Here is a 22,055-nt window from a genome sequence, read left to right as displayed (position 1 = left end):
TGCTACCTTCAAGATTCAGCTCTTGAAACTAGCACTGCTTTATAAGGCTCATTTACTTGCCTCCCTAAGAGAACTCAAACCCCTTTTTCCACCCCCATCTGGTACCATTCCTGGATAATTCATAATAGCTTGAAAAGATAGTGTGGGTGTACTTTACAGGTTTATTAGTAATATTTAACACTTATTGAGTGCTTACTGTATGCCAGTCTCTTTGCTTACATGTTTTTCATATATTGCCTCATTTAATACAACAATTTGATGAATTTTCTGCCATTATGCCAATTTAGCAATCTAAGAAGGGGTAGAAAGAATGAAGTTCAGTGAGATGAATTAAACTGCCCAAGGCAGCTACTTACTAAGGCAATGAGATTTTTTTTTTAATGTTTACTTATTTATTTTGAGAGAGAGACTATGTGTGAGCACAAGCGGGGGAGGAGCAGAGAGAGGGAGAGAGAGATTCCCAAGCAGGCTCCATGCTGTCAGCGCAGAGCCCAACATGAGGCTCGACTCACAAACCATGAGATCGTGACCTGAGCTGAGATCAAGAGTCAGATGCTTAACCAACTGAGCCACCCAGGCACCCCGCCCTCCCCACCCGACAGGGAGAGTTTAAATCCTGTGTAACTTCAGACCCATTTTTCTTATTCACCACCAATGAGTATCACCTGGCTATAACTGAAGCCCAAACAGCAGAATGGTCATAGTGTGCACTTTGAAATCATCTAGACCTGGCTTCAAAATCCATAGCAAATAACTTCACATCTCTGGCCTTCAGTTTCCTGTAGGTCATTTTACATTATCATATGTAAAATGGTAATGCCTATGCTGAAAGGGTTATTGCCCACCTAAGTGTATGATATATGCGGACTAACAGTAATGTTAGCTCCATTCCCTTCTTTTACGCTTCTGTTTATGTGAGCTCTGAGGTAATGGTTTGTACAGAATAAGGCCTGACATAAGACAAATAAGAAAGTTAGCATCGTCTGTCTTCTAGTTAGTACTACCATAGTGCCAACCAGTGCCTGGCTTCCATGATCTCCAAGTGTTTTATGACTATGATCACATTTACTCTTTTAATGAGAAGAGTGTGTCTTGAATATTTAATGGTTGTTAACTGCCCATAAATATACCATAGTAAGATAAAGATTAGAATCCATGATCTCTCTACTGTACTAGACTTCTCTCTTGGTAATTCTTAGGGAACATATGAGATTCTGAGATGTTATTTATTATATAAAATAGGTGCCCCTATGATTCCATACCATGGACCTGTTATTACTATTCAACAAAGCAAACTATAAACACAGCTGCTGTTTTAGTGTGGCTTGTGGTTTTGTTTTGTTTTTATTTGAACTTTTTTATGCAGGCAGATCATCATTTAAAAGTAGTCATTTGGCATTTCCCTTGCATTCTTCAAATTTTTTTGTATGTTTTAAAAAGCTTAGCTTAAGTCACTTCTATAATTATGCACACAGATTGATCCATCTGGTCTTTTTAGTAACCAATGAATTTTCATTTAAAAGTATAGGAAATAGAATAATTATATTTTAAATCCTATAACTTCAGTGGGACTCTTTTATAAACTTGAAGAAACATTTTCAACTATTAAAAATAGTTTTATATTCTTTACTGTCTTCCAGTTGATTTCTGTATTTCTAGAGATGCGAGAGGGCTTGAAATTTCTATTTCTATTTTTTAACTCCTTCATGTGTTAGAACTCTGAAGCATACTGTAAGCACTTGTCTGCAACTGACCAGTGGAAATGTGTGCCCAAAGTAGGCCCTATTGCCCTCTAGCTCCTACTGGCTTTAAGGTGAAAGAAAGATGGATTGTAGGGGGCAAACCTAGATCTAGGGAGACAATTTAGGCTTTAGCAGTCTAGACAAGAAATAGTAGTGGCCTGACCCAGGGTACTAAGACTGGTAGTGGAGTATACAGATTCAGGGAATAGAATTAACAAAGTTGATTAGATTAGATTTTGATGGGTATGACATACAGGAGTCAGAGAAAGAAAGTTTCTGGATTTAATTACTTGTGATTTTAATTATCCTATACCCAACAAACACATAATCTTCATACTCTTGACTTTGCCTTGTAAGGACAAGGGCCATGTCTATTTTATCCCATTATCATATTCCCAGGACCTAACATGGTCCTATAGAATAGCCCCAGTACATTTTTTTTTTTTTCAGCCCCAGTACTTTTTTAGTGAATAAACAAAGTGTCATTTATGGCTGTTGTCCACCGTGCCTGAAGTTACCTGAGCTTTTGGTTCATTTCTCTAGCCTGACTTTCATTTCTTTTTTATTTCTTTAGTGTCTCTCACTTTACCTTTTTTACTGCCTTTAGAGTGTAGCTTACTGAATAAAAGAAAATATAAACATAAGTAGCAAGAATGAACTTGTGCTTTGTGGGTTTTGTAGTATCTTCTAAAGAATCCCCGAGATTGTTGACATCTTTAAAAATTAGGGCCTCTAATCATAATACTACTTAGTATTTTTAAAAATATTACAAGTACTCTAACACTGTACTAACAAAGAGAGTCAGTGGGTCTCATTTGTGTGTAGATCAATTCATTTCAATCAGAAGTATTAGTGGGTTATTTGATAAAGTAGATGAATCATTCAAATTCATCATATCTCAGGGAAAATGCATTGATGACACTTTATATTATAGTGAATATATACCTAAATTATACTTTCAAAGCAGAATGGTCTATGAAGTCACTTAGACAGTAATCAGTACAAAGAGGGAAATTACAAAGATTAATTTAAGAAAAAGACTAAGCCATGTAATTTCCCATTACCACAGAGTGCAGATAGGGAGTGAAAAGGAAGATTTGACTTCTCTCGCCTTTACTCATCTTTAAAATGAGAGCAATGGACCCATGATCTAAAAGATCCTTTCCAGCTCAGATTCTCTTGCTCTAGAAAATAGAAGAGAATGATAAAGGTGATATGTGATGGGAATTTTAGTTTCAATTACAATTTACTGTTCATTCTTCCCATAGCTTCAGCTCTGTCTGATAAAACCTGACTTTTAAAAAATCTAGTAAAATAAAATGTTTTTAGTTAGTGATTTTATTAAATATAATTAAATTCAAGTAGTTTTTTTGGTTTGTTTTTTTTTTTGTTTTTTTTGTTTTTTTGTTTTTTCTAATTTCTGCTTTGGAATCAGTTCCTTCAGCCTAATTTGGAGCAACAGTCTCCATTAAAATATTTAAGATAAATGCTTGCCCTAACAATTCAAACTACAGAAAAAGTTTTTACATGTAGTAATGCCATAAATGTACTCTTCTATAGTTGTTTTTGTTTTAACATGTTTTTTTCCCCCCTTCGGTTTAGATTTCTGCTTTGGGACAGCCACGCATCTAATTCCTTAAAACAGTTTTATATGTAAAACTTGTAAAGAATCAGAACAATGCCTCCAAGACCATCATCAGGTGAACTGTGGGGCATCCACTTGATGCCCCCAAGAATCCTAGTAGAATGTTTACTACCAAATGGAATGATAGTGACGTTAGAATGCCTCCGTGAGGCTACATTAATAACTATAAAGCATGAATTATTTAAAGAAGCAAGAAAATATCCTCTCCATCAACTTCTTCAAGATGAATCTTCTTACATTTTCGTAAGTGTTACCCAAGAAGCAGAAAGGGAAGAATTTTTTGATGAAACAAGACGACTTTGTGACCTTCGGCTTTTTCAACCCTTTTTAAAAGTAATTGAGCCAGTAGGCAACCGTGAAGAAAAGATCCTCAATCGAGAAATTGGTATGACACAGTTTTTAACTAAATGGCATTGTCGTCCTATTCTAAAAGCAAATAACTGTGAAACTTAACTATTTTCTCATTACTAAAATATTTCTGTCTGAATCAGTTAATTACCTTTGTAACCTCAGGTAAATAGATTTTGAAATAAAAACCATTACAAATCTATAATAATCTTTTGATTATTTGGCTAAGGAACTATTTTTAACACCTTGGTGTTAAATTTTTCTTTAAGAAATATCATTTGTAGGGTTGGCTTAGATTTGTTATAGTCCAGTTTTGTTGTATTACTCTTCAAAAAAAAAATTACACGGATGTTTGCTACCTCTGATCCAAATCGCTGAATATATTATGTTCTGTATGTTAAAGATATTTGAGTCCTTGTCAACTCTTACTTTACTATATGTATTTATTAAAAATTTCTTTAAACCCAGAGAGACTTCTTTACTCTATTGTGATCTTCCAGATCTGTCAAATTCCCCATTTGTAAGAAACATGTTCATACTTTATGTTTAATAGAATGTTATATTCTTTATGTAATTTTTTAAGGTTTTGCTATTGGCATGCCAGTGTGTGAATTTGATATGGTTAAAGATCCAGAAGTACAGGACTTCCGAAGAAATATTCTGAATGTTTGTAAAGAAGCTGTGGATCTTCGGGATCTTAATTCACCTCATAGTAGAGCAATGTATGTCTATCCTCCAAATGTAGAATCTTCACCAGAACTGCCAAAGCACATATATAATAAACTAGATAAAGGTAAGAAAATTGTCAATCTACCGTAATTGGTTACTATAATAAAAATTTCTATCTGTGCCTATATATTTGTACAGTCTTTTTATTAGATGCTGGATGATAAGTTTCTTGAAGGCAGGGACTGCTTATGCTGACAAGATATAGCTGAGTGCCAAATACATATGTATGTAATGAATATTTATTGATTGAATGAATTGTGTGCATATGGTGCTGATCCCTTGGTGAATTCTGTATCTTAGAATAAAACTAAAGAACTTTGATTGTGGAATTCATTATTACACAGTTACGATCAATTATCTTTTTACCAAAAAAATTATAAATAGAAATACTTTATGAAATTTTGGGAAAACTTTGCACATTCTTGTTATCTTTTATCATATGTAGAAAGAAAAACAAATTTCTTAGTGGTAAATGCAATAATTAAATCTGATAGTGAATAATATATAAATTGACTTTTGATACTTAATGAATCAATTTCTAGAATTAAGTGAACATGGAAATTTATAAACTATATTATAGTTTGAGAAATGAAAATATCATTTTATCAGATAAATATCTGTATTTTCCAAGATAACAAAGTGAAGGCTTCAATTTGAAGTTACAGAATAAGTTAACTCTCACACACAATTAAATACAAAATTTTGATAGTAGAATACGTTAAGACATCTTATTACTATTCCACCCAAAATATTCAAAGTAGTTTAATGCAGTATAACATAAGATCTTCATTTGAAAATCTTCTCTACTCTAGTATACCTTTTAAAATGGAATTCTCTTGGGAGCACCTGGGTGGCTCAGTGAGTTAAGCGTCCGCCTTTGGCTCAGGTCATGATCTCATGGCTTGTGAGTTCGAGCCCCGCATCGGGCTCTGTGCTGACAGCTTGGAGCCTGGAGCTGCTTCTGATTCTGTGTCTCCCTCTCTCTCTACTACTGCCCCCTGCTCATGCTTTGTCTCTCTCTCACAAATAAATATTAAAAAAAATTTTTTTAATGGAATTCTCTTTTCATTTTTTTCCAACATTCTTTATGAAAATTTTCCAACATGCAGTAAAGTTGAAAGAATTGTACTGTGAACACCCAGACCACTCTACCATCGTTTAAATCTTTCCATTTTCATCATCTTCCACCCTCCTCCCAGCTTAATTTATCTTAAAAGGAAAACATTTAAAGATTCATACTCTTTTCCTTCCTCCACCATCTTTTCTTTTATTCTGATTCAGCATTTTCTTCATGTCTCCATGATTCTTTCCCATAGTTGCCAGAAAGTCTTCTGTATTTTAAGTACTGTTGAACCTTTGATAGCATCATAAGTCACTTTTCACAGGGGTTGTAGTCATGAAGTATGTCATGAAGTTTAGAATGGAAATTAGCTTGGCCTCAGGTACTTGTTACCCACTAATCACAGTGTTGGGTGCTTGCCATAAAACATGAGATCTGAGCATGGTCTGGCAGCCCTATCATATTTGAAGATTTATGGTTTCTACCTGATATTTACCTGTACTTAATTAGTTTGATTATAAGTAATTTCCGATTTTGATTAGAATAATGGTAGTGCATATTTTTTGAAATCTGTCAAATGAAATTTATATGATGATTGCATCTAATAATGTTTTCCTGTTACAGGGCAAATAATAGTGGTGATTTGGGTAATAGTTTCTCCAAATAATGACAAGCAGAAGTATACTCTGAAAATCAACCATGACTGTGTGCCAGAACAAGTAATTGCTGAAGCAATCAGGAAAAAAACTCGAAGTATGTTGCTATCATCTGAACAACTAAAACTCTGTGTTTTAGAATACCAGGGCAAGTATATTTTAAAAGTGTGTGGATGTGATGAATACTTCCTTGAAAAATATCCTCTAAGTCAGTATAAGGTGAGTAGCAAGCTTCAAAAATATTAAATTTAAATTTAAAAGTTGGGGCAAATATCTTTTAGGACATACTTTTTGAAAATTCAGTGATTAATGTTAATGAACGGTATTCATAAGTTTATTTTTAGTACTATAATTACTTAATTTGAGAGATTGATGATGTGTTTAATTTGAGAGAATAGATGCTTTTTTTCCTTTAGGTTTTATGTATTTAATATTTGAGGCGTGACTGTAGATACATGGGTAAGCTGATTAAATTGTTTATTGCGATATAAACAGTGTTGGTGCACCACATGCTCAGTTGGAAAAGCATGTGACTCTTGATCTTGGAGTTGTGAGTTGGAGCCCCATGTTGGGTGTAGAGATTACTTAAATAAATAAAACTTAAAAAAAAAGATATAAACAGTGTTTCCATAATGAATATCCTTTGGTCATTGTTTTTAATTCCTTTTTTTGTTGTTTTTTGCTTACATGTTGCTTTTAAAATGAAATACCTTATAAGAAATTACTTCTCCCCTCCCCTCTTCATCTTTTACAGTACATAAGAAGCTGTATAATGCTTGGGAGGATGCCCAATTTGATGCTGATGGCTAAAGAAAGCCTTTACTCCCAACTGCCAATGGACTGTTTCACAATGCCATCTTATTCCAGACGTATCTCCACAGCTACACCATATATGAATGGAGAAACATCTACAAAGTCCCTTTGGGTTATAAATAGTGCACTCAGAATAAAAATCCTTTGTGCAACCTATGTGAATGTAAATATTCGAGACATCGACAAGGTGAAGTCAAGTGTTGATGCTTATTATCTTATATAAATTATTTTACATAAACTTTTTAACTGCATTGTATGTAATAATCTGTTGACCCACACTGTGTTTCAGAGAGCTACAGTACTGCTCCTCTGCCTTAGCTATTGCACAGTGTACAGTCCTTTTTCTGCAATTCTAATATCCATAATTCTAATATTCTAATAATTCTAATTTCCATAAATCTAAGTTCTTAAAACCAAGTGTTTACAGAATTCATTTGTCAGCAAAACCTGACCCAACCTGAAACAGGAATTTTTATAGTCTTTTTATATCCCATTTAGTATAAATATTAATGTGATTTGTTGCAGAAATATTAATGTCTTTATGGAGTGCTGTTCCAGCTGCTAAGAATATGAAGTAATATTTAGTATATGTACTAATTTATCTTCCTAAAATATGAAAAACTCTAAATTACATACCTTATTATATATATGAAGGGAGAACAGAAAAGCTATATCTGAACAGAAACCTCTAATGGATTCTTCATTTATATCAGTTACATTATTTTACTATTGGTTCTGTAGTGTGTGTGTGTGTGTGTGTGTGTGTGCGCGCGCGTGTGTATTATATTTGTATATATTTGTATACACATACTTTTTTTTTCTTTTTAAGATCTATGTTCGAACAGGTATCTATCATGGAGGAGAACCCTTATGTGATAATGTGAACACTCAAAGAGTACCTTGTTCTAATCCCAGGTAAGGAAGCCCTGTTAGTGTTTAGCAATGTAATCAATACAAGAAGCATTTTTTTTTTTTTTTTGGCATCATTAGTTTTATACAACTCATATAAATTACCAGACACTTACATATAGAACATAAGGTCTTTCGGTCAAATGAGTATCAGTCACAAGATCATTTTATGGAGTCTCTGTAAAATTTTATGTGAAAGACTTTTCTGATTCTCTCTTTCCGTTATATCAAGTAGAAAACAGAAATGGTTACATTTTGTACCATGATGATTCCCCACCTTAGATCTAAATGCTAAATAAACCTAGCATTTTATTCATCTCTCCATTTCCATTTACATTAAGAAGAAGTGAGAGTTGGCAGACAACTGCAGAGCCAGACTACTCTGAGGCACTCACATCACTCACAGGAATAGGTATTTATGACATTCAAATGAAGAGTCTTTGGGAACAAATCAGTTTCTTAGAAGGAGGGGAAGTTTTAAGGAACATTTTAAATGATTACTGCCTAGATATAATGAAGAAATAAAAGGTAATATAATCCAACAGTTTGCCATACTGCCATTTCTTTGGCTCTTTGTGGAATGATTTGGGAATTAAGAATCTACCCATGGGGGCAGGGCACCTGGGTGGCTCAGTCGGTTGAGCGTCCGACTTCGGCTCAGGTCATGATCTCACAGTCTGTGGGTTCGAGCCCCGCGTCAGGCTCTGTGCTGACAGCTCAGAGCCTGGAGCCTGTTTCCAATCCTGTGTCTCCCTTTCTCTCTGCCTCTCCCCCAGTCTCACTTTGTCTCACTCTGTCTCTCAAAAATAAATAAATATTAAAAAAATAAAATAAAAAAAAAAAGAATCTACCCATGAATATAATAGAAGTATTTTAAGAGCACTCAGATTGTTATTAAGATTAAAGATGGATTTTTGTAGACTAGCAATAAAGACAACTAGTAAAACATCCAGAAGTAAATTTTATAATGAATTTAGACTGAATTCTAGAAGAGTCCAGAAAAAGTTCTGGTCTTGTACTTAATTAAGCTGCTGGATGTGGCCATCATTCTAGGGCTTAGGTGATGTACAAAGAGATGATAGCCTTCACCAGGAAGAAGTGAAATAGTTCCTTGCCCTACCTGAACAATTGTCAGTCAGAAAACACATCATTTAAGTTAGATTGCACTGTGAAACAAACAACTACAGATTCTTTTAAAATTTTGTTATAACAGCAAAAGTTTATTTCCCATCCACACTGCATGTCTGTCACAGGTTGGGTGGGGTGGTTGTGTGAGGAAGAGAAAAACAATGTTTGAGGAAATAATGGCCAAAAATTTTCTAAATTTTGTGAAACCTATAAACAATCTAAGGAGTTCAACAATCCCAAGCAAAGACCCCAAAATAATATTGGGTAGATCTATCCTAGTTGTTTCAAGTATCAAAAGTAAATACACTAGTTTTATAAAAGTAGAAGGTAAATTTGTTTAATAATACAAGATTAAAAGCTCAAAATTTTAGTAAATTAACTATTTAGAAAGGACTTTCATTTGATTATCTTTTCTTGAAGAATTCCCTAGTTTAGAACAATAGACTAGTGTCTCTGATGACCATAGATGCAAAAAATCCTTAACAAATATTAGCAAACCAAATCCAACAATACATTTTTAAAAAGTCATTCACAGGGTCAGGGCACCTGGGTGACTCAGTCAAATTAGTGTCCAACTCTTGATTTCAGTTCAAGGTTATGGTCTCGAGGTTCATGGGTTCAGGTGGCACAGAGCCTTTTTTGGATTCTCTCTCTCTCCCTCTCTCTCTCTGTCTCTCTCTGTCTCTCTCTGTCTCTCTCTGTCTCTATCTCAAAATAAGTAAACTTAAAAACAAAATTCCCTACAATCAAGTGATATTTATTCCTGGGATGCAAGGGGTTCAGTAGTTGCAGATCAATCAACGTGATACTTCACATCATTAAGAGAAAGGATAAAAACCGTATGATCATTTTAACAGATGCAGACAAACCATTTGAGAAGGTACAACATCCATTCATGATAAAAACTCTCAACAAAGTAGGTTTAGAGGGTACTTACCTTAGCATAATAAAGACCATCTATAGAAAACCTACAGTTAACATCATACTCAATGGTAAAAAATTGAGGTCTTTCCCCCTAAGATCAGGAACAAGACAAGGATGTTCACTCTCACCACTTTTAGTCAACATAGTACTGGAAGTCCTGGACACAGTAATCATTCAAAAAAAAAAGGAATAAAAGGTATCCACATTGGCAAGGAAGAAGTAAAACTTCCACTATTTGCAAATGAAATGATACTATATATAGAAAATCCTAAAGACTCTAGCCAACAGACCCGTAGAACTAATAAATTAATTCAGTGAGGTCACAGGACACAAAATCAGTGTACAGAAATCTGTTGGATTTCTGTACATCAATAATGAAGCAACAGCAGGAGAAAGTAAGAAAGCAGTCCCATTTACAGTTGTACCAAAAATAATAAAATACGTAGGAATAAACTTAACCAAAGAGGTGAAAGACCTTTCTCTGAAAACTATAAAACATTGTTAAAAGAAATTGGAGATGACACAAACAAGTGGAAAGATATTCCATGGTCAGGAATTAGAAGAACAAATATTGTTAAAATGTCCATACTACCCAAAGAATCTTCCTCAAAAAAATTAAAAAGAGAACTGCCTTATGACCTAGTAATCCCACTACTGGCATTTACCCAAAGAATATGAAAACACTAATTTTAAAAGATCTGTGCACCCCTGTGTTTATAGCAGCATTATTTACCATACACCAATTATGGAAGCAACTCAAGTGTCAATCAATAGATGAATGGCTAAAGAAGATGTGGTATATATATACAATGGAGTAGTATTCAGCCATAAAAAAAAAAAAGAATGAAGTCTTGCCATTTGCAGCAACGTGGATGGAGCTAGAAAGTATAGTGCTAAGTGAAGTAAGTCAGAGAAAGACAAATACCATATGATTTTACTCATATGGAATTTAAGAAACAAAACAAATGAACCAAGGAGGGGAAAGATGCAAACCAAGAAACAGACTCTTAACCATAGAGAACAGACAGGGTTACCAGAGGGGAGGTCGTGGGAAGATGGGAGAAATAGAGGATAGGGATTAAGAATACAGTCATCATGATGAGCACTGAGTACTGCATAAAATTGTTGAATCACTATATTGTATGCCTGAAACTGATATAACAGTGTGTGTTAACTATATTGGATTAAAATAAAAAATATTTTGGGGTGCCTGGGTGGCTTAGTCGGTTGAGTGTCCGACTTCAGCTCGGGTCATGATCTCACAGTTCGTGAGTTCAAGCCCTGTGTCTGGCTCTGTACTGACAGCTCAGAGCCTGAAGCCTGCTTCTGATTCTGTGTCTCCCTCTCTCTGCCCCTTCCCCACTCATGCTCCGTCTCTGTCTCTCAAAAATGAATAAATGTTAAAAAAAAAAACTTATAAATAAATAAATAAATAAATAAAAGATACTTTAAAAAAATTCTCTGGTTAAAGGGTAAAATCTCTATGGTAGTAGTATGAGGATTTAAGTAGATTCTTTTTTAACTTTTCTGTATTTACAGAATTAAAGTCAAGGATAAAAGAATATGAAGTTATTGGAAAGGTAGAAAAGTAGATTTTTTAAAAATTCTTACTGAGATTAAGTGATTGTTCCAAATCCATGCTTCCCATATACGAGATAAACTAGATACATAATGCTTTCTTCATAGAGGTTACCAGTTCTCTCCCAAAATCAAAACCAGTTTGGACTATATATAGCAAACCATTGCGTAAAAATAAAGAACTTAATTGGTATTTGCACACACGTCTATATGGACTTTAGAGAAACAGAGAAACATACTTTAGTCACTTAGCATAGTATTGAACAACTACACTCATAGGATATAGCTCTCTTAGAAAGTGTGTGGAATATTCCTCATTAATTATGAGCAATTCTAAAGATTGAGAAGTAATAAAAACAGGTACATTTAAGTACCTGTGTCTTTAATTTTTCTTAAATTACTGTAGACTTATCAAAACCCACGGTATTTCTTCTGCCTATAATTATTGTTTCTTTTCCCTTTGGAATTCCTCATTACTAAATTCTCCCATTAAATGTAAGCTTTCTCTGCATCAAAAGACCGTATTTTTTTCATCTTTGCCCATAAATAGCACTTATTTTATTGATAAAGTTTATACCCTAGTTTGGCTAATTAAAAATAGAATTTTTGTGTCATTTTATTGTCTTGTTTTACTTATAATAAAAAATTGAGTTATGAAAAAGCCTATTGAAAAATTTTCTTGGTTAATATTTAGCACTTGAGCGTTTACCATGGACCAGTTACTATTCTGATACTTTGTGTTATCTGACTGAGCCAGTCAGGCGCCCCTTCACTTGTGTTATCTCATTTGATTTTCACAACAACCTTATAGAGTAAATACTGTTATTAGTCTCATTCCACAGATGAGAAAACAGACAAAAGCAAGGGTTGCACATTTAATAAAATAGTAGAAACAAGATTCTACTCAACTTAGTCTGACTTCTGAGTTTATAACTGGTAGCTGTTGCTATAATGTTTCGTAGCTATTGCTATATTGTTTCAAAACAAAACAATATGTTATACTTGGCTCTTTACAAATATGTCCAACAAAATAGACATAATTTCACATGTAATATCCAGTAAATTGAAAGGAGTTTATCATAAATATTTGAGTAATTTTTTATCATCACTTTCTATAGCAACTTTTAATTCTTTCCTTATTATGAATGTTAAGTATTACCTCTCGTGAAGGAGTTATGTTCAACTTCAAATACTTCTGCTTACATGTCCTTCATTTTATTAACATGCTGTCTTATTTAATGGGTTCTTCCGAGTAACACTACACCATATATAAGAGTAAATATGATTGTAATCATAATAGGAAATCTCACGCTTCTTGTTTAGTTTCTGTGTGCCTTTTCTATAAGCTGGTTTGTTTTTAATTATTTTTTTTTTTTACTAAAGTATAGCACAAATGCATGCAAATATATAAATCTAATTGTATATTTCATTGACTTTTCACAAAGTTAATTCCCATTTAACCACCATGCTGGTGAAGACATAGAACATTTACCAGAAATATGACATTGCCCCTTCCCACTAACCTTCTCACCTCCCTGGACAACCACTATCCTGACTTCTAACATTGTTTGTTCATTTGAACTGTTTTTGAATTGTATCTAAATGTATTCAAGGCATCAATTTTCTTCTGTGTCTAGCTTCTTTCACTCATGTTTGTAAGATTTCATCCATATTGTAAGTAACATGTTTATTTCCATTGCTGTATAGTATACCATTATGTGACTCTCCTGCAATTTATTCCACTTTTGGACATTTGGACGGTTTGTATTTGGGGGATATTTGCAAATACTCAAATACTCATCACTCCACAGTATATGAGATTTCCTGATTTCCTGTTACTACACATCCTTACCACATCCTTACCTTAGTGATATCTCCATGGTGTTTTATTTTGCATTTTCTGCATGGTAAATAATATTGACTACTTTTTTATGTTTATTGGCCGTTTGGATATGACCTTGTGAAGGATGCCTGTTCCAGTTGATCTCCAGCCTGCTTTTCATTTGATTTCTCTTTTTCTTGATGATTTGTAGGAGTCATTTATATACTCTGGATGAAGCCTTTTTATGGTAAATTATTTTTTCCTTTAACATTTTACATAGGTGGAATGAATGGCTAAATTACGATATATACATTCCTGATCTTCCTCGTGCTGCTCGACTTTGCCTTTCCATTTGTTCTGTTAAAGGCCGAAAGGGTGCTAAAGAGGTAAAGTATTTCAGAAAGAATAATTATATTTACTTCTAAAAGCTCCTAATTATAACTGCTGATTTGAATTTTTATCAAGAAATGGATTTTTTCATCATTTAAAAATTGATCAAATATTTTAAAATTTTTAATAAATGAATGTGTCTAAGAGTAAGTACCTTTGGAGAGCTTCCCGAATTTATTTATGATGAGTGAGTATTTCCTGAGTTCACACTGATACAATTTTTTAAACATGCAAAGTGACTGCACACAAATACCTGTTAAATGACAACATGTTAATGTCTTCCTGGCTTGCTTTGGTTCATGTTACTTACTCATAAGTAAGGAAAAATACGTGTAATTTCAAATGGGGAAACAGAGTGCTTATACTTTCAAAAAAATTAATATGGCTTATTATAGATATCATTGTAATGATTAGTTATTGAATTCTTCCTGGGAAAGAAAAGTGTTTTGAAATGCATTTTATAATTTAATCCACAGAGTAGTGAATACTTTTCTCTGTGTTTTTTAAGGAACACTGTCCATTGGCCTGGGGAAATATAAACTTGTTTGATTACACAGATACTCTAGTATCTGGAAAAATGGCTTTGAATCTTTGGCCAGTACCTCATGGATTAGAAGATTTGCTGAACCCTATTGGTGTTACTGGGTCAAATCCAAATAAAGTAAGCTTTTTATTATCATAAGTTAGAATTTTTCTTTCATTACAGTCAAGCATAATATATATGATAACTTTTATTCCATCTCTTAGGAAACCCCATGCTTAGAGTTGGAGTTTGACTGGTTCAGCAGTGTGGTAAAGTTCCCAGATATGTCAGTGATTGAAGAGCATGCCAACTGGTCTGTGTCTCGAGAAGCAGGATTTAGTTATTCCCATGCAGGACTGGTAAGGCAAATCACTGAGTTTTCTTAGCTCCTATGGGCTCTCAGACGGTATTGCGATATAATCCCATTCTCCATATGCTAATTCTTTTACTGCAGCTCTTCCTCTTCTTAGTTTATTGAGCCCTCCTGCTTTCACTTAATAAGTATTTATTGAATGTAAACTATATGTTTATATTTATTGTATGAAAGGTACTGAGTAATAAAGTTGTGACCTAAAGAGACCTCCATTGTGTATGCAGTCTAATGGTAAAAATAGACATCAGAGTGGTAAAATCAGAAATAAAAGATTATAAATCATGGTTAAGTGCTATGAAGGAAAAGTCAATAGTGTGCCAAGAATGACTACAGAGGGTGGGGGGGAAAAGCTAATATATATTGGATTCAAGAAAGAACTTATTTCTCTGAGATAGTAACTTTGAAGTTGAAACAAAAGTATGAGTATGTTGTTAGTTGAGCTTGGAAGCAGAGGAAATAACTTTACCACATACTCCAGATTGCCTAGAGAGATTACATATAAAATGGAGTTTAAATATGGATTAAGTTGTCTCATCTTGGCCATTACTTTGGAACCACCATATACCTACCACTATGTGGTATATTATACCACTAACTCTACTATATCTCAAGGGCAAAGGTGTCAGTGCTGGGAGAAAAGGTTATTTTTGCTCTTTGTTGTCTCTTTCCCTAGTTCCAGATTTATCACTTTTTCTTTGGCCTGGTTTTACATTAAGATAGACCAATCAATGAATATGGGGTCAAGAGGTCCTGAAATATGCCTACCTGAATAACGGCAATACCCAGGGCCAGCTAGAATCCTGCACTGAGGAACTTTATTAGTTTACAGCTATGTTCTCAGTAAGGAGTTTGCAAATCCCTTTTGTAAACTGATTAATAATAATCATAACTGGGGTGCCTGGGTGGCTCAGTCGGTTAAGCATCTGACTTCAGCTTAGGTCATGATCTCACAGTTCGTGGGTTCAAGCCCCGCATCAGGCTCTGTGCTGACAGCTCGGAACCTGGCCTGCTTTGGATTCTGTGTCCCCTTCTCTCTCTGCCCCTCGCTCACTCGCTCTCTGTCTCTCTCATAAATAAATAAACATTAAAAAAAGAATCGTAATCATAACCTTGCTGCCTGTATACTTTCAGACACATGTAGCAGGTGTTTTGGTAAGTACAAATTAATTTAAAATCATCACTGAATTCTATCAGATACTAAAAGTACAATTAACTTTTTTCACATTAAAAAGGAATTAATTTTCTTGGGGCACTTGGGTGGCTCAATCCATTAAGTGTCTAGCTCTTGATTTCAGCTCAGGTCATGAGCTCACAGTTAGTGGGATTGAGCCCTGTGTCAGGCTTCATGGTGAGAGTGCAGATCCTGCTTGGGATTCTCTCTTTTCCCTGTCTCTCTGCCCCTCCCCTGCTTGTGCTGTCTCTCTCAGAATACATAAACTGTTTTTTAGAAAAGGAATTCTTTTTCTTGAAAAATGTAGCTACTATTTTGTCAGTTTAATTTCTTGTTGATAATTGCTGACATTTGTCAAGTGTTTACTGTGTACCAAAAGTCATACCAATCACTTTTTCACATTTTATCTCATTTAACCTCAAAAGCAGTCTCTATGAGGGTAGGTACTATTATAATCCCTGTTTTACCAGTAAGGAAACAGGCTTAAGTTTAACTTCTCCAATGTCACTGTTTAATAAGTATTGAGCCTCTCACTCTTAATTCTTCTGCTATAACTGAACAGGAACTCCTTAATTTTGAAATTGGGATTGAAATATTGATGAGCATTCATTCCCATAAAATGTCCATAGTCCTGTCCGATTAGGTATACCTATAAACCATTTGAATTATCAGAGTCAAGTTCACTTTAAAACTCATTGATTTCCTATTTTATTCATACATTCATCACTGAATTCAGTTTACCATCAGAGTCTGTTGTGCCAATTAGCTTTTGACATTTTGTTTGGTTTTTTTTTTTTTTGAGCAGTTCTAACTCTTTGTAAGGATTAATATTTTATTACTCTTTTCTTTCTGGGAAGAATTTTTTCTTTAAAGGAAAAAGAAAAATTTTTTATTTTTATTATAGAATAAAACTGGGTCAGTTTTTCAGTTACCATTGGGTCTGTTGAAAACTTTTATAAATCTAGGCTACAAATGATACCCCAAAGGTCCTGGGAGGTAGAGGGGACAAATTCACCCCAGTTGAGAACCACTACTCCAGTCTCTAATGATGACAGTAAATTGATCATATAGGTTAAACATCAGGTAACAATATCTTAGATGAATTTTCTCAAACTCAAGAAATGGTGAGTGAACAACATATTTCCAAGAACAAAAAGGAAATGTGATATTCACACTCAGTCATTCAACAGGAATAACCTCATCACACAATATTTTTTTTACAAGAACCTGGACCATGCCTTATCCTTCTTCCAGTTTTAATGATGCTGTACACTAAAATTTACCTGATACACTTTTTAAGTGAAGAAACATCACAGACAAGTGTGTATACAAAGATGATTGAAGGAAAAAGGTGACGTAGAAATTTTTTAATTTCTTGGATTACTGTCCGAGTTTTCAAAAGTAATACATTTTGACAATTCAAGTACAAGAAGAAAAACCAGAAGTAATGATAAGCTAGAACTTATTGCTATCTATTTGAAATTAGGAATCAGTATATACTGATAAATTGTGTATGTTCCAGGCTTTTGCATGACCGTTGATGAGCAAGGAGTTAGTGGCTTTCAAAATATGTTGCCCATTTTGGATTATGAATTTAGTTTTACTGTGTTTAAATTCTTTTTTTTTAATGTTTTATTTTTGTTTATTAATGGTTTTTAATGTTTTATTTTTGAGTGAGAGAGAGAGTGAGAGAGACAGTGTGAGTGCAGGAGGGGCAGAGAGAGAGGGAGACATAGAATCCGAAGCAGGCTTCAGGCTCTGAGCTGTCAACATAGGTAGAGTCCGTTGCATGGCTTAAGCCCATGAGTCCACTTGTGAGATCATGACCAGAGCCGTAGTCGGACGCTCAACCAACTGAGCCACCCAGGCTCCCCTACTGTGTTTAAATTCTTAATAAGATGTCTAATAAAATTGTTTTCACAATTGTTTTTCACAAAGCTTTTTCACAAAGCTTTTTCACAGTTGTTTATTCTGTAAGTTATTTTGAATTAAAAGTAAAAGCAGATAAAAATAAGCAAATAATATTGAGTCCATTGGACCAAGATGATAAATGATAATGACAAATGACAATGACAACTTTTCCTGGTGAATTGAGGGTTAAGTATTTATTATCTCTTACCTGGAGTATTATAATAGCCTAAATGGTCTTACTCAGTCCACAGAGCAGCCAGAATAACCTTTATGAAACAAATCAAATCATGAGATTCATCCTTTAAATAGCTTTCACTAAAAAAAAAAAAAAAAATCCAGACATTTCATCCTGATTTGCAAGTTTTACATGCTCTGAACAGACCTCCTGTCTCTCCTCCCCCTCATCTACTAGGCTTCAGGCTTACAGATCTTCCTGCCAAACTCCTCTCCTTGGGTCACTTTCACTGTTTCCTCCATCTGCAGTTGTCTTTTCCTTCATCTAAGTGTGGATGGTTCTTTCTTGTCATTTGGATCACAAACTAAATATCCCCTTCTCAGAGGCCATTTCCAAACACCCAGTGGGACATGCCCACTCAGTCATTCTCCGTTACATCACCCAGAGTATATCAACTCTTGAATATTTTTCTTATTTGTTCATTGAATTTTTTCACTATAATGGACGCCCTGTTAGTGCAGGTTCTTTTATTATTTAAGACCCCAGCAGGAAGAACAAAACAAGGCACAGAGTACATGTTTTAATATTTGTTGATGGACATGTGCCAATGATATTTCTGTGAACTATTATATAAAAACAATATTTAAATGTTAGTATAATGTTAACAGATGTTAATAAAAACCAAGTAGCATGGATGCCTGCTTTCATTTTTAGCCATTGGGGATATGTGTAACCCATTCGAAGGAATGTATATATGTTTTCATAATAAATTAATATAAATTCAGAATTATTCATTATGCAGTTAATATATCTGTATTTAAAGGAAATAAACACATTACTTGGAATCTTGGAATTATACTAAAAGTTATAGTGTTTTCATTTTAGTTTCTGAACATTTAACGTTCAGTGTTTTAATAGGGGTTTTTCTTTTCCTTTTTCTCTTATTTTTACCTTTTAAATTTGAAAGCCTTGCAGTGATTATAAGGATATACTCAAGCAAAGATTAGGAATAAAATAAATTCTTAGGAAAGAATTTACATTTTTATTTTATTATTTTACTATTGTTTATTTCCATTCCAGAAACATGAGCAGATTAGTTAATAGAATACTAGGAAGGGGCCTCACCAGTAAGACAAATTATTTACTGCTACCCCCTAGTATCCCATTCTGGGCTTATCCTTGACTAATTTAGCAGTTACTGTTCTGTGGTTGGTGGTAATGTTAACTTAGTAAGATACTGGATTTGTTCCACAAATACTGCCTTAAGTTGATTCTTTCCTGTCCCTGAAAATAAAGTCTTGTGATGAGAATAAACTGTTTCACAACAGTTAATAAGCAATGTAAAGTTATTGGCACTTTTCTTTTTTTGTAGATAACTCATGAATCCAGGGGAAAATATGGCAAAGAAAATCATATAAGATATTACTTTATTTTACAGAGTAACAGACTAGCTAGAGACAACGAATTAAGAGAAAATGATAAAGAACAGCTCCGAGCAATTTGTACCCGAGATCCTCTATCTGAAATCACTGAGCAAGAGAAAGATTTTCTGTGGAGCCACAGGTAAATGTTAAAATGGAGATTCCCTGTTTCTTCTATTAAGGAGAAAGAACTGATTTTGGCTTATCTTACAGATTCTGTCATACCTGTTAAAGTACATAAAGCATAATTTACATAACTTTTTTATTATAAACATTATTCTTTTTAAAGCTGTGGATGAGGATCAGTATTTCTAGCAAACCACGCTCCTTTGGTACTGACCTTGAATCTTAAACCCTTGAAGCCTTTTTTAAAATTCTAAATCCCTAATAGCACTTTTTTAGGATTTGGTTTTTGGAGCTTTTTTTAATGAAATTCAAGATCCAAAAAAAAAAACTAGTAGTTTTAGATCAATTTAGTTGTGATTTAGCTGGTCTAGATATTTCCATTTTAAGGCGTTCCTTCCATTTTTTTTTCTTATACCTCCTCAAAGTAATAGTGCAGTGCTTTATTTTCACTTATGAAGAAATTATCCCACTACTTGGAAAGTGTACAGTGATTTATTTAAATAAAGCAGTTGCAGTGCATTTCTGCAGAAATTTTGTCCAGCAACTTAACAGTAGAACTGGTGACTCTTTGCATGGTTTCTGTTGCATAAGTAGGTAAATTAAAAGAGCTATCTATATAAAGAGTGTTATGAGGGGCGCCTGTGTGGCTCAGTCGGTTGAGCGTCCGACTTCAGCTCCGGTCACGATCTCGCAATCCGTGAGTTCGAGCCCCGCGTCAGGCTCTGGGCTGATGGCTCAGAGCCTGGAGCCTGCTTCCGATTCTGTGTCTCCCTCTCTCTCTGCCCCTCCCCCGTTCATGCTCTGTCTCTCTCTGTCTCAAAAATAAATAAATGTTAAAAAAAAAAAGTGTTATGAAATAAAATCATAATTTTTTCTAAGTATTTGTCTGCCATTTGGATTTTTCTTTTGTCTTCCTTGCCATTATAACTATGTCTAAGGATACATGTACATATATATGCAACTATAGTGTTAAACACTGATTTCTTTTGATTTTAAGGAAGGCTAGTAATGGTGAGTTTTAAAAGTGTTTGGAACTTCTTAAAGATTACATAGTTGAAGATTTAGATATGTAGGCCTTTTGAATAACATGCAGAAATGTTTTTTGTTTTGTTTTGTCTTTTCCACACAGACACTATTGTGTAACTATCCCTGAAATTCTACCCAAACTGCTTCTGTCTGTTAAATGGAATTCTAGAGATGAAGTAGCTCAGGTAAATGCATGTTGGAGATTACGGAATAACTGTTGTATAAAATTGGTATGTTGTTCAAATCGTTTTCTCTCAGAAAGTCTGCATAAATGTAAGAGGTGAAATAGACTATGTTTTATATTAATAATGGTAATATGGTGGAGAAAAATGCCATTCAAACTGCGTCTACTGATAAAATTAATTAGAATTGAACATTTTAAGCACTGAATTCATGAGAAGAGCTCTTATCTAAACCAATTTTAAAATAAGAAATTAAGACAGTGTCTTAACAGCATTCACTCACAACTATCCTATGCTTTTTAAATACGATTTATTGTCTTTCTTATAACAGATGTACTGCTTAGTAAAAGATTGGCCTCCAATCAAACCTGAACAGGCAATGGAGCTTCTGGATTGTAATTACCCAGATCCTATGGTTCGAGGTTTTGCTGTTCGATGCTTGGAAAAATACTTAACAGATGACAAGCTTTCTCAGTACTTAATTCAGCTAGTACAGGTAAAATAATGTAAAATAGAAAAATAGTGTTTTATTCTAAATCTGTGCAACTTTACCCAAACCGTGGATCTTTATCTACCCTGGTTTTATGCTTTTTTAAAAATCAGTTTTATTATCATTAGTGACTACTTGCTTTCTAAAAAATTCTCTGTAAATCTAACCATGCAAAAACTGACCCTGATTAACGCAAAGTTGTTTTTATGTTTGTGTTTAATCACATAGGTCCTAAAATATGAACAGTATTTGGATAACCTGCTTGTGAGATTTTTACTCAAGAAAGCATTGACTAATCAAAGGATTGGGCACTTTTTCTTTTGGCATTTAAAGTAAGTCACGCTATTTTCCCATTAAATTCTTAGGTAAATATTACTTGCTTTCTTAATAGATCTATAAATATTCGTTACTTATATACTGTTGTTTGTCTGGAAGACTATTCCATAATGAAAGTATATTTGTAAGCTTCCCCTCAGATTTTTTTCATTTAAAAAAAAATTTTTTTTTTAATGTTTATTTATTTTTGAGACAGAGAGAGACAGAGCATGAACGGGAGGGGCAGAGAGAGAGGAAGGCACAGAATCCGAAGCAGGCTCCAGGCTCTGAGCTGTCAGCACAGAGCCCGACGCAGGGCTCGAATTCACGAACCGTGAGATCACGACCTGAGCTGAAGTCAGACATTCAACCGACTGAGCCACCCAGGCGCCCCTCCCCTCAAATTTTTAAATAAGCAATAAAATTCAAACTGAATTTTATACAGAAATTAGAGCTGAAATATTTTTAAAGACTTATATTTTTCTTTGAGCAAAACAAAATTTGCTAGATTAATATTGTTTAATATTGCAGTTGGTTTCATTGTATGTGTGGATTAAAATACCCAAAATTAAACAAAAGCTCCTACCTCAGAATTCAG

The 22,055-nt window shown here is 34.1% G+C and overlaps 1 protein-coding gene across 3 annotated transcripts in view; it reads left to right on the top strand.

Annotated features, from left to right (window-relative positions):
• PIK3CA (phosphatidylinositol-4,5-bisphosphate 3-kinase catalytic subunit alpha) overlaps window positions 1–22,055 on the top strand; it is an 85,483-nt gene that overhangs the window by 44,258 nt on the left and 19,170 nt on the right. For all 3 annotated transcript variants that reach the window (XM_042956944.1, XM_042956942.1, XM_042956943.1), the window contains 12 exons: window positions 3,345–3,772; window positions 4,319–4,528; window positions 6,149–6,399; window positions 6,935–7,180; window positions 7,823–7,908; window positions 13,635–13,740; window positions 14,253–14,405; window positions 14,492–14,626; window positions 19,336–19,460; window positions 20,574–20,655; window positions 20,984–21,148; window positions 21,371–21,474. In XM_042956944.1, coding sequence (XP_042812878.1) covers window positions 3,421–3,772; window positions 4,319–4,528; window positions 6,149–6,399; window positions 6,935–7,180; window positions 7,823–7,908; window positions 13,635–13,740; window positions 14,253–14,405; window positions 14,492–14,626; window positions 19,336–19,460; window positions 20,574–20,655; window positions 20,984–21,148; window positions 21,371–21,474 — 2,015 coding nt within the window. In that variant the 5' untranslated portion in view covers window positions 3,345–3,420. The remainder of the gene's footprint in view (window positions 1–3,344; window positions 3,773–4,318; window positions 4,529–6,148; window positions 6,400–6,934; window positions 7,181–7,822; window positions 7,909–13,634; window positions 13,741–14,252; window positions 14,406–14,491; window positions 14,627–19,335; window positions 19,461–20,573; window positions 20,656–20,983; window positions 21,149–21,370; window positions 21,475–22,055) is intronic.

Source organism: Panthera tigris, chromosome C2, assembly GCF_018350195.1.
Source record: "Panthera tigris isolate Pti1 chromosome C2, P.tigris_Pti1_mat1.1, whole genome shotgun sequence".
Lineage (NCBI taxonomy): Eukaryota > Metazoa > Chordata > Mammalia > Carnivora > Felidae > Panthera > Panthera tigris.
Note: the sequence above shows the minus strand (reverse complement) of the source record. Positions and strands in the feature narration are given on the sequence as shown.